At 45.2% G+C, this 12877-nt stretch overlaps 1 protein-coding gene across 2 annotated transcripts in view; it reads right to left on the bottom strand.

The window, feature by feature from the left end:
- The window catches only part of LOC137641344 (uncharacterized), a 54928-nt gene that overhangs the window by 20172 nt on the left and 21879 nt on the right, over nucleotides 1-12877 (bottom strand). For both annotated transcript variants that reach the window (XM_068373805.1, XM_068373806.1), the window contains exons 19-20: nucleotides 11186-11301; nucleotides 10403-10580 (exon numbers count right to left, since the gene is read on the bottom strand). In XM_068373805.1, the coding sequence (XP_068229906.1) occupies nucleotides 10403-10580; nucleotides 11186-11301 (294 nt within the window). The remainder of the gene's footprint in view (nucleotides 1-10402; nucleotides 10581-11185; nucleotides 11302-12877) is intronic.

The raw sequence follows: 12877 nt of genomic DNA, 5'->3' as shown, positions 1-12877 counted from the left end.
CTTGGGTAAATAACTACTAAGATATTCCCAGAGAATTTAACCACAGGTTATCACAGAATTCTAACTTCTGGAGCGAGTATTCTAAAGGTTTCCCTTTAAGACATCGTATATCAACAGGGGACGCATGTATTAACGCGCCACATAGCTATCTACACCCCGAACAGAGATAATGCTTCGGTGTGTAAAGGCGGAGAATAGCTGGGAGCCGTTCCATAGCTAATCTCATCCGTGGCTACTTTTGGTACTCGAGACGTAAACAAACGGGCGCCATTGCTTAAATGACGTCACGTCCGTCTTCATCCTTTGTACAGTAGCTTGCCCTACTTGGACGGATTTTCCCTGTGCTATACTTATCGCTTTGCATCTTTATTATGTCGCTACCTTCAGCCTCGCCTTCTTCTGGAAAGTTGAGTACAAGGTTCCAGTATTGTTTAGTTAAGCTCTGACCGTAAAGTAAATATTACTTTCCGAGATATTTGTTGTTTTGTGGCAGAGCTGTGCCGCTACCGGACCCGCCATTTTATGGCGTCGTTGTTGTTATGCATGCCTTATTTAGTTAGCCACGACAACGCTTCCGGCCTCATTTACCAATCGATAACATTAGTTTATTTAGTCTTCATAGCTAGGAACTTTTATATCGTGTTTTGACGCTTTTTTATTGGTCATCGATTGACCTCATACCAGTTGGCTACTATAGCCCCCAGGCCAGAGTGCCTATATATCAGTGTTCATGCATGATTTTATTAGTGATCCTAGGCTAACTTATGAAGATAGTGGCATTATTTTACAATACTATTGACTGTGATGCAAGTGTTTTCGCCTTCAGGGACCATATAGGGGATAGGTTAGTTAGTGTTCCTTCCTAACCTAACCTACATGTAGGACCCTTATATGCTTCCTTCATCCCCCTGCCCTTGGCATTCCCTCTGTATAGCCTTGCTTCCCTTACCATGTAAAGGGATCAAGCGCCTACCAGAGTATATTATCGCCTCTCAGTCCTCCCTAAGGGAATGAACCCCCTTTAGGGTTGCCCCTGAGAGTGAGGAACGGCTAGCCCTTCCTCTATGGCTAGGACTAGTCTACGACTGTCCTGCGATAGCGATATGTCTTCTATCCTTCCTAGTTCAGGGCACTTAGCCCTGCTCTAGGTTAGGTTTTGGAAGGGTAATTCTGTTCCCTGCTGAAACTGTACCCATGCACCGTTTCAGCCAGGCTGCCTTATCTTAGGTTAGGGAGTGTCCTCCCTTTCCTAGTGGCCGCTCTGGTACAGAACCCCTTCCATGGAAGACTCTTCTCTTCTCCCCTCCCCACCTATCTCTTTTATGGCCTAGCCTATACTTAGGTTAGTCTATACCCATCTGTCCCCTGTCCTACAACTCCTCCTTAGGGTGGAGTGATAGGGCTACCTTGAGCTTCTGTGTGCAGTCCGCTCTGGTACATATACCCTTCATAGTGTCCTATGGGGTTAACCACTGGATGTGTTCTGTATGCAGAGGTCTCCCCCCTCTTTGGGTGTCCCCTAGCCCTCCCTTGGGCTACCCTAGCTCCCGGTCCTCTGCGGCCCCTGCTTCTGGGTGATAGAGCCAGCCTTTATCATGATGGGTACACCCGCCCAAGGGGGGGATGTCTGGGAGTCCATGACTGGACTTCTTACATCCCTCCCTCTGTCTCTTTCACTATCCGGGTGCCGGTCCCTTGCCGCCTCCACTGTCGGCGATACCCACCTCCTACCTTGGTGACTCTCCCCTTACCCCCATGGCCGTCAGCCCCCCGTGTGCCGGGGGACTGCCGACTGCCGCCGGCTTCCTGCCGATGGCTCTCCTCCTTCCTCATAGCTTCGCTGTCCGCCTGCCGGTCGGCCACCGGAGTGCCGGCATCCACTGCCGGCAACCTGGTTCTGCTATAACCATCCTTGTCCCTGTCACCAATCTGGCATCCTCCGACTGCCGGAGCCGCCGCTCCCTCTGCCGGCGTGCCGCCGTTGTGCCGGCGGCCGCCACCCTGGTATTACTCTTGACTTATATCGTCTGTCCTAATGCCAGAAACTCTGCTGGAGCGGCCTCCGGCGTGCCGGAGGTCTGCCGGAACCCCCCGGAGGCGTCAAGACTACTTGCACCCCCTTCCACTAGCTATCATATGAATACTGATAGCCCTACACTGCAAACAGATGGCCTGTTTACGCTATTGGATCAGTACCTTGGTACTGTTCTATTGGTAATCATGCTGTCCTTTTGTATTCTTCAGATTTCCAGCATGCTGCGTGTATCTTAGCGCGGCTGGTTGCCGGAAGCAGTTACCCTAGGGGACCCTTTAGCCCCCTAATTTGGGACTGAGTGGCCTCGGTCCCAAACGTATCCTTGGCAATTTCCATGGAATTCCATTGCCCTATGGACTTCAGCGGAATACTATCCTGTGCCTTCGGCCATCTCGGATTATCCAAGGATAAAGCTTGCGGTAGCCAGCCGGGCGGGATGCATGGAGTATGTTTTCTTTACTATTTCAACCTCTGTGCATCACACCCTTTATCAAGTTAAAATTAATGATTAATGTTAACTTAGCTTAAGAGCTATTCTTATGACTCCCCCATACTCATTTTCTCTTTCTTCCACAGGAGGAGCAGAGGAAGTGTGACTTCGACTTCTGCGCTGTGAAACGCCCGCACTTCTACGGGCATACGGCTTGCAGGACTCACGCCCCTTGTGCTAACAAGAAAGGGGATTTGAAATTCTGGGACCCGCTGAACTGTACGGTCTGCCAGGCTCACATAGCTGATGGCTTCCATAACCCTCCCACAGCGGAGGTCAGGGACATTTCTCGAGAGAAGCTACGCAAATGGGTTCGTGGCTTTCAGAAGAATGCCACCGGACCGTACCTGGCCACTGAAGAATTGAGGTCACTTCTGTTCCCAAAGGCCTCCCCTGATTCTGTGGTGCCCAAGGATTTGATCCCCACTGTCCAAATTACGGTGGAACCTGATGTAGTCATGGCCCAGTCCATGCACGAGTGCCGCCTAGATTCCGATGATGATGAACACATGTCGGATGTCTCGGAGGGTACGGAGAAGACCCTTATGGCTCAAGGAGCTGAAGATGATGAAGACCAGGTGGAATACGCCGAGTCGGAGTAAGAGGTCGCTCCTCCTTCCATCACCGCCCCTACTCCTACACCGACGGAAGTGTCTCTCCCGTCTACCTCCACGACCCCGGAACCCTTACCATCCACCCAAGAGATGCTCCGGTTGATTAAAGCCGTCATGGACGACAAGCTGAAGGAGAATCAGGAGTTCATCAGGTCCATGATAGGATCCGAAGAACCGAAGAAGATCTCGGTTAAGGATCTCCCCGCTTGCTCTCATGCCAACCCATGGAGGTATGCTGAGCATATGGTGATAGCGACCGGCAGAATCTTCGTCAGTGACAAGATAGGCTCGGTCCCCCTGGAAGACGTGGAGTTCTTCCCAAATTTTGAGGCCTACCTGGACTGTTACGTCCGACTTCGCTCTGAACCTGCCTCTAAAGAAGAGACCGAACCGAAAGAAGAGATAGTGTTCGATCTCGCGAAGGCCCAGGCTATGCTAGCCAACACGTTCAAAAGTAGGGGTTTTACCTGCTCTAAGCTTCCGGCCCTGAGCAAGAAGCACCCTACCTACGTCGCACCCGAGGATGCAGTACTTCCATTCATGGAAAAGGCCTTCGCTGCGTGCCTCAAGGCTGTGGAAGAGGGAAAAGCCTGCCCTGCACTGGAGGAGTGCAGACCCTTCTCCATAGTTACTCCCCCCGACGCTCGACACTGGAAGGACATCCAGCATACTTTCGTCGTGGGAAAGCTAGATCCTGACGTCGCCGGACGTCAGTTTAATGAAGACCTCCCAAAACTTAACGATCACCTCCTTCGTCGGGAACAAGATACGAAGGAGAGGCTCGCAGCATCCATGTCCCACCAGGTCCAACTTGACATTATGGCCTGTGACACCAGAGTACCAGACCACTACATGGTACTTGCCAAATCCCACATGGCAACCCTGGTGAAGGACATGTACCACTTCATGAAGGCTCGGAGAGCTTGTCGTGAATTCGTGTTCGCAGGTGCCACTGTGAAACACGAACCCCGGAGGCTGATTTCCTCCAACATCTGGGGCAAACACCTCTTTCCTTCTGACCTTGTGAAGGAGATCACCGACAAAGCCGCCACGGAGAATAGGAACCTTCTCCACAAGTGGGGCATGTCAAAAAAGAGGAAATCCTCTCAGGACGACGGACCTCAACCTAAGAGGAAATCTTCAAAACAGAAACCCCAGCAACGTCAACCAAGACGTCAGTTTCCGGGACCCGCTACCTCCCAAGTGGCAGCTCAGCCACAACAGACCTTTCAACTGGTCACCCAACCGGTATTATCACAGTCACCGGTTTTCACCCCTGCTTTCGAGCAACAGACGACTACCTTACGTCCCAAAGGTAGAGGCTCAAACAGGGGTGCAGGCAGAGACGCGTCACGCCGTCCCTCCAGAGGCAGAGGAGGAAAGGGAGCTAGCGGCCGAGGCAGCAAGCCCTCGGGACACCAGAAGCAATGAAGTGCTTCCGGTGGGAGGAAGACTCCGCCAATTCCAGGATCGTTGGACCTTCGATCCCTGGGCACACAGCATCGTCAAGAAGGGTCTAGGCTGGAGTTGGACTCAACCACCCCCAACATTCCAGCAGTTCTTCCAACAATCAACCCCCCTTCTGGAAGAATATGTCCTAGATCTCTTGAACAAGGTGATAAGGAAGGTAAAGTCCACCAGGTTCCAAGGGAGACTGTTTTGTGTCCCCAAGAAAGACTCCGACAAACTCAGAGTCATTCTGGACTTATCCCCCCTCATCAAGTTCATAGCGAACGACAAGTTCAAGATGCTAACTCTTCAACAGATAAGGACCCTTCTGCCTCGAGGTTCTTACACGGTCTCCATAGACCTGGCGGATGCCTACTGGCACGTTCCGATGAACCATCACGCTTCCTCCTACCTAGGATTTCGACTCCAAAGGAAAAGCTACGCCTTCAGGGCCATGCCCTTCGGCCTCAATGTGGCCCCTCGGATCTTCACAAAGCTGGCGGACGCCATAGTACAACAGCTCCGCCTCCGAGACGTCCAGGTGATGGCCTACCTCGACGATTGGCTAGTTTGGGCTCCATCGCCCGAGGATTGTGTAAAATCCTGCAGCAAAGTCACCCAGTACCTAGAACACCTGGGATTCAAGATAAACGAGAAGAAATCTCGCCTCTCTCCAGCTCAGAAGTTCCAGTGGTTAGGAATCCAATGGAACCTTCAGTCACACCGCCTTTCCATCCCCCAGAAGAAAAGGAAGGAAATAGCAGGGTCTGTCAAGCGACTACTGAAATCCAAACGGATCTCAAGACGCCAGCAGGAACGAGTTCTAGGCTCTCTACAGTTCGCCTCAGTAACAAACCCAGTGCTTCGTGCACAGCTAAAGGATGCCGCGGGAGTCTGGAGACGTTCTGCATCCATCGCTCGAAGAGACCTCAAGAGACGGCTCCCAAACAGACTTCGACTTCTCCTCAAGCCGTGGTCGGAAGCAAAGGCCCTGAAAAGGTCCATTCCTCTTCAACACCCACCTCCATCACTCAACATCCACACGGACGCTTCGCTGGAGGGTTGGGGAGGTCACTCCCACCAAAAACAGGCTCAAGGCACTTGGTCTCCCCTGTTCAAGACGTTCCACATCAACATCTTGGAGGCCATGGCGGTCCTTCTAACTCTGAAGAAACTATCCCCGCCTCCCTCGATCCACATTCGTCTAACCCTAGACAACTCGGTGGTAGTTCGATGTCTCAATCGCCAAGGCTCAAGATCGCCCCAGATAAATCAGGTGCTTCTCCCAATCTTCCGTCTGGCAGAGAAGAAGAAATGGCACCTGTCTGCAGTTCACCTACAAGGATTCCGCAACGTGACAGCGGATGCTCTATCTCGGACAAACCCGATAGAGTCGGAATGGTCTCTAGACGCAAGATCATTCTCCTTCATCTCTCACCAAGTCCCAGAACTTCAGATAGATCTCTTCGCAACGAGCGACAACAATCAACTTCCTCGGTATGTGGCCCCGTACGAGGACCCCAAGGCAGAAGCAGTGGATGCCATGTCACTGGACTGGAACAGATGGTCCAAGATCTACCTGTTCCCTCCCACCAACCTTCTGCTGAAAGTCCTCTCCAAGCTGAGAACCTTCAAAGGGACAGCGGCCCTAGTGGCTCCCAAGTGGCCCCGGAGCAACTGGTACCCCCTGGTCCTGGAGCTGCAGCCCAAGCTGATCCCTCTCCCGGGCCCAGTTCTCTCCCAACAAGTACAGAAGTCGACTGTCTTCGCTTCATCATCGAAAATCAAGGACCTTCATCTCATGATTTTCTCTCCCTAGCCGCAAAGAAGAGGTTTGGGATCTCGAAGAAAAGTGTAGACTTCCTCGAGGAATACAAGACCGAATCCACAAGACGGCAATACGAATCATCTTGGAGAAAATGGGTCTCCTTCGTCAAGACAAAAAATCCTAAAGAAATGACAATTGATTTCTGCATGTCCTTCTTCATTCACCTTCATGGACAGGGATTAGCAGCCAATACGATTTCAACTTGCAAATCGGCCTTGACTAGACCAATTCTGTATGCCTTCCAAATTGATCTGTCCAGCGACATCTTCAATAAACTACCGAAAGCATGCGCTCGTCTACGCCCAGCACCCCCACCGAAACCGATCTCCTGGTCATTGGACAAGGTGCTCCATTTCGCCTCCAACTTGGATAATGATTCATGCCCTCTCAAGGATCTGACTCAGAAAGTTATATTTCTCTTTGCTCTTGCCTCAGGAGCCCGAGTCAGCGAAATAGTGGCATTATCAAGAGAAGAGGGTCACATCCTGTTTACTGATACAGGAGACATTACCCTCTCCCCGGATCCGACGTTTCTCGCCAAAAATGAATTACCCACCAAAAGATGGGGCCCCTGGAGAATATGCCCCCTGAAGGAAGATGCTTCTTTATGCCCAGCAGAGAGCCTCAAGGTCTATCTTCGCAGAACTTCGAACTTTGGTGGAGGCCAACTCTTCAAAGGAGAAACATCGGGCAGCGACCTGTCACTGAAACAATTAAGAGCGAAAATCACCTACTTCATTCGCAGAGCGGATCCTGACAGTACACCCGCCGGTCACGATCCTAGGAAAGTTTCATCGTCTCTGAATTTCTTTCAGAGTATGGACTTTTAAAGCCTTAAAAGCTTCACAGGCTGGAAGTCCTCGCGTGTTTTCTTCAAACATTATGCGAAACAAGTGCACGAAGTCAAACATTTTGTGGTAGCCGCAGGTAGTGTTATGAAACCTGCACCTAACTCTGCATAGAACAGTGAGTTACTTGGTACTCTAACTCTTCGGGTGCCTATGTTGACCCTCGAGCGATACATAGTGATGTCGAAAACACTTAGTGCTTTTATAAATGTTCTTATCCCAGGTGAAATGTCATAGTTGTCACACAAGTGCCGCATGCCCTGAGCATGATGTGTTTTAATCAAAGACTAACGTTCCTCGAGAACGAGTGCCTACTAATAAATTTGAAATTCCCTTTCAGATTCAAGAGCAAGTCTTTATTACTATGTACATTGTAATTACTGTAAATGAACTTTACTTATTGCTGCAATTCATTTAATTTCTGCAATTGTGAAATAAAATTTCTATTTTATTACTTGTGCGTCTCAATCAGCTCCTACTTACTATGAAATACATACCTGTCATAGTTTTATTATCCCCTTTCCTTATGGTTCATGGAGAAATTAAGGTACTAACCCTTAATTTATATTCACTCTGACAATGTAATATTCCAATACGAATACTTACTCTTCATACCCTGGAGACGAAACCAACCTTCTCAGCACACAGTGTCCAACCACCACTGGTCTGCCTTCCAGAATGTTCCAATACGAATGCCAACCATTCAGTCTCGTCTCCAAGTTCTTCAGGTTCTTCTATCAGGGTGAATAGCCCTTCAATAACCACTTTGACGTCGGCATGGCCCGTGGGAACTTCACTGCCAAGGGGGGCATGAAGACTCTTCCCTACGGTTCTTTACTAAGATTACTACGCTATTTGTTCAAAGCCCTTGGCACTTACCAATAGGGGAAAATCTACCACGATACATTGATTCTCTGGTATTCTTCCATCAGGACGCCATGGCTTGAGCCCAAAAAACGGATTTTGAGCGAAGCGAAAAATCTATTTTTGGGTGAGATAGCCATGGCGTCCTGATGGACCCTCCCTGCTACTTCGTCCAGTTTTTAGGTCTCACCCTGCTCTGCTGTATCATGGTGATCGGCAAGCAACTGGCTTCAGGATGAAGACGGACGTGACATCATTTAAGCAATGGCGCCCGTTTGTTTACGTCTCGAGTACCAAAAGTAGCCACGGATGAGATTAGCTATGGAACGGCTCCCAGCTATTCTCCGCCTTTACACACCGAAGCATTATCTCTGTTCGGGGTGTAGATAGCTATGTGGCGCGTTAATACATGCGTCCCCTGTTGATATACGATGTCTTAAAGGGAAACCTTTAGGATACTCGCTCCAGAAGTTAGAATTCTGTGATAACCTGTGGTTAAATTCTCTGGGAATATCTTAGTAGTTATTTACCCAAGGAAGCTACCAAAAAGGAACCTTCCATCAGGACGCCATGGCTATCTCACCCAAAAATAGATTTTTCGCTTCGCTCAAAATCCGTTTATCGAAAGTTAATTCAGATAAACCACTAGGGTTAAGCCCAAGGCTTAAACGGAGGGAAAGGGATTGCATACCTTCTCCGAAGAAAAGAAAGCAACCGGGGAGTATGAGAAAGTATACTAAGGCTCCATAAGCAACTTAGCCTAGGCACCAAGAGAATCGATTACCTAAATCACCGAAACTCACTCGTATACTATCTTGGAAATATTCAACATAATCTTAAATGCATAAAAAACAGCCTAAAGCTTCAATAAAATTTTAATACACTCGGAAAACCAAAATCATGCAGAAAGTACTAGGACCAAACGACTAGGCTACATGGCCTAGCGTAGGCCAGGGTTGGCGAATACTTCGCCAAAATAATACTAAAGCACGAAAGGAAATCCTATGTAACGCCAAATAGCTAAAATTTATTAAAGCAAAACAACCAGGAATGTCGCTCTGGCTAACTAAAACTCATACCTAGCGAGCGACAGCGTCCATGACGCCTCCGGTAGGCTACGGCTCTTGTAACAAAGATTAATCCTATTAATCATTTAAAAATTTACCAAGAGCCTACATTTATACATAAAAGAAATGGTACTCAACTTATCAGAGGCCGACGAAGTTGAAGAAGCCATGAAAAGCTGAATAAATCCAAGATTTGCGAGAAACACAGGAAAAAACACCAAGTTGTTAAGCTACGCAAAAAGGAATACAGATGGCGCCAGGATTGGCGCCAGGCACGCTTACGAAATTGGAGAAGAGGGAGCCTTGGGAGCGGCTCCCCCTTTTTCTTTCCCGTTTTCGTTTCTTGCCAATTGACCCCTCGATGTGTAATCTCTGTTTGGGGTGCAGATTGCCATGTGGCGTGTCAAGAATACGTCCTCTGATATGTCGCGATATCTCTTTCATTAGGGATATTCGCTCCAGGAGTTAGAATTCTGGGTACCTTAAGGTAAATTCTCTGGGAATATCGCCGTAGTTGTAATATACCCTAGGAAGCTACCCTATAGGAACTTCCATCAGGACGACATAGCTTGACCCCAAAAATATACATATATATATACTTATATGTATATGTATATATACGTATATATATATATATATATATATATATATATATATATATATATATATATATATATATATATATATATATATATATATATATATATATATATATATATATATATATATATATATAGGCCTATCCTGTACATACACACACACACACACACACACACATATATATATATATATATATATATATATATATATATATATATATATATATATATATATATATATATATATATATATATATATATATATACTGTACACACACACACACCTATATATATATATATATATATATATATATATATATATATATATATATATATATATATATATATATATATATATATATATATATATATCCTGTACACACACACATATATATACATATGTATATGTATATATGTGTATATATATACATATTTATATATATATATATATATATATATATATATATATATATATATATATATATATATATATATATATATATATATATATATAAACAGTATGTATATATACACCTGTTAGCATCTATCAAAATAGTACCAGAGTCTATTGTGTATTATCAAATTTTCACAAAAAGATGAGCAAATACCTTCGGGATCAGTTTCGTGATATTTTTCCTCATATTGACTGAATCCAGCTTCGTTTCCGATGGCAATCCTGAATGTAACACGGGCATAAGGCAGAGGTTTTGGGAAGGAGACCTCTGTAGCCTCTGTTTCCTTGACTGCTGGGTTTTCTGTCGCCTCGTCACATGCAATAGGTTTGACCTGAGGTGAAGAGAGATAAAAAAAAAAAAAGAATAGAGAATGAATGCACGATGAGTACAAATGCTGGTTGCACAGGGAGGAATGCTATGAGCCATCTCTTTTCAGATACACAAAACTCTTCAAATTCGCCGTAAAGAACTGTAAAAATCATGGATTAAATGTTGCCAGGCATTTACCATTTTAAAAACGGATATATTGACGTTAAGGAGTGATATTACGGTCACCAACCGGTAAAAGATAATAATAAAGTAGAGTAAAAATTTCGGTCGCCTGAAGTTTACTGAAATACAGATGGGAACAGTATATTTTTACGGAGAATTTCCGATTAAAATTACTGTTTTTTTAACAGTGTATTTCACGGGATGTTGGAATACTTGAATAGCACAAAGTGTAGCTGAAGATCTTATCCTAAAAGGAATGAATCCAGAACAAGTCATGCAAAAGGTTGGGAGACTCAATATAGAGAAAATAAAACAATCACAGTATAACTTGAAGGAAAGGGTTCGCGTAACACGAGGAGTCGCGTAATACGAGGCAGTCATTTCCCCCAACCTGAGCAAAAGCAATAATCTATGAGAAATTAAATAACCACAAGAAAATCTCACCTCATATGTGTATTTATAGCTTATATTTCCCTCCACGTCCGATGGTCTATTCCATTTGTATGTCACTGAGCCAGAATCTTCAAAGATTCTATGAACAGAAGGTGGAGTGGTTGGTCCTGTGAGAAAGAAATACACATGCGAATATTTATATATTTGAGGCAAAATACTTGGGCTGCGATGGTTCTAATGGAAGATAAGATGAAATATTATTTATTGTATTTTCAGATTAATAAAATATAGACCAAAACATACAATTTAGTAAGGACATAACAAGAGCACACTTGAAAAACAAATTTTAACTTTTGACGTTCCACCGATTCAACTGCATGATTAGGAAGATCATTCCACAACTTGGTCACAGCTAGAATAGAAATTTTAGAATACTGTGTAGTGTTGTGACTCATAATGGAGAAGGCAGGGCTACTAGAATTAACTTTATACCTAATATTACGAACAGGATGGTACTGCCAGGGAAGATCTGAATGCAAAGGATGGTTAGAGTTATGAAAACTTATGCATTATGCATAACGAGCTAACTAAACAACAGTGTTAGATTAACATCTAGATCAAGACTTCTTCTTCTTTGTGTGCATCCTTTCCCACTTCTATGTGGGGTCGATGTTTATGGCCAGCGTTCTCCATCTACCTTTGTCCCACACTTCATCACCGGTTAATCCCTTTGATCGAAGGTCATCCTTGATACAGTCCATCCACCTTCGCTTTGGTTTCCCTCTTCTTCTCGTTCCCTGTACCTCCATTTCCATCACTCTCCTCCCAATATACTGTTCATCTCTTCTCATGACATGACCGTACCACCTCAGTCTACTTTCTTGGATCTTATCTGACAGTTCTCTAACTCCTGCAGTACCCCTATTTACCTCATTCCATATCTTTTCTCTTCTTGTCACCCCACACATCCATCTCAACCAAGTTGAGGCTAGCTTGCCCCCCCCCCCTCAGGGGCTAGGTTATCTAGATCAAGACTAAGAATTTGTATTAAACTCTACTCAACTACTTGGCAAACAAGATATATGACCTGTTTGGATCTATGATTGTGAAAGTCGATCAATGGGTTATTATCAATATTAGTTCACCACTTGTTCCTGCTCTTCGTTCAGGTGAAGAGACATGAAAATGATTGAGCCAGATGAGAAATGGGGACGTTTCTAGGAAATCTTATTCTCAGGAGAAACAGAAATACTAATGTCGCCACATATATATTTATAGCAAACGTTCTGACATTCTAAATGTCATCATCAGTGCTACCTAAAGTGAAAATAATAGAAACAATACAATTTCAAATAAAAATTTACATAAAATAAGTAAAGAATTATTAAAAAATACATACAAATTGAATAGAAAATCAGTATGTTGCGAAAAGGGGGACAGCAGAGGTATTGCAATTGAGGTCAGGCATAAGATATTCCATGTGAAGAGATTTAAATAGTCTTGATTCACTGAAGAGTAAGAGTTGACTATCTTAAAATGCTTACTTGGTGAAACGAACTTACATATTTCCTAGCGTTCCCTAACATCTGAGTGTTTTGGATTACTAAGAGGGAGATCCATTCTGCTCGACTTTCCAATATGATTATCGGTCCTGACTTTGAAGCTTGGATAAGTGCTTCCCAAATAGCAAACTTGGCAGTTTGGACATGAAAATGTGTAAATAACCGATGATCTAACGGTAGT

This window comes from Palaemon carinicauda, chromosome 5, assembly GCF_036898095.1.
Source record: "Palaemon carinicauda isolate YSFRI2023 chromosome 5, ASM3689809v2, whole genome shotgun sequence".
In the NCBI taxonomy this organism is placed as follows: domain Eukaryota; kingdom Metazoa; phylum Arthropoda; class Malacostraca; order Decapoda; family Palaemonidae; genus Palaemon; species Palaemon carinicauda.
The sequence above is the reverse complement of the archived record's forward strand: the minus strand, read 5'-3'. Positions and strand labels throughout refer to the sequence as shown.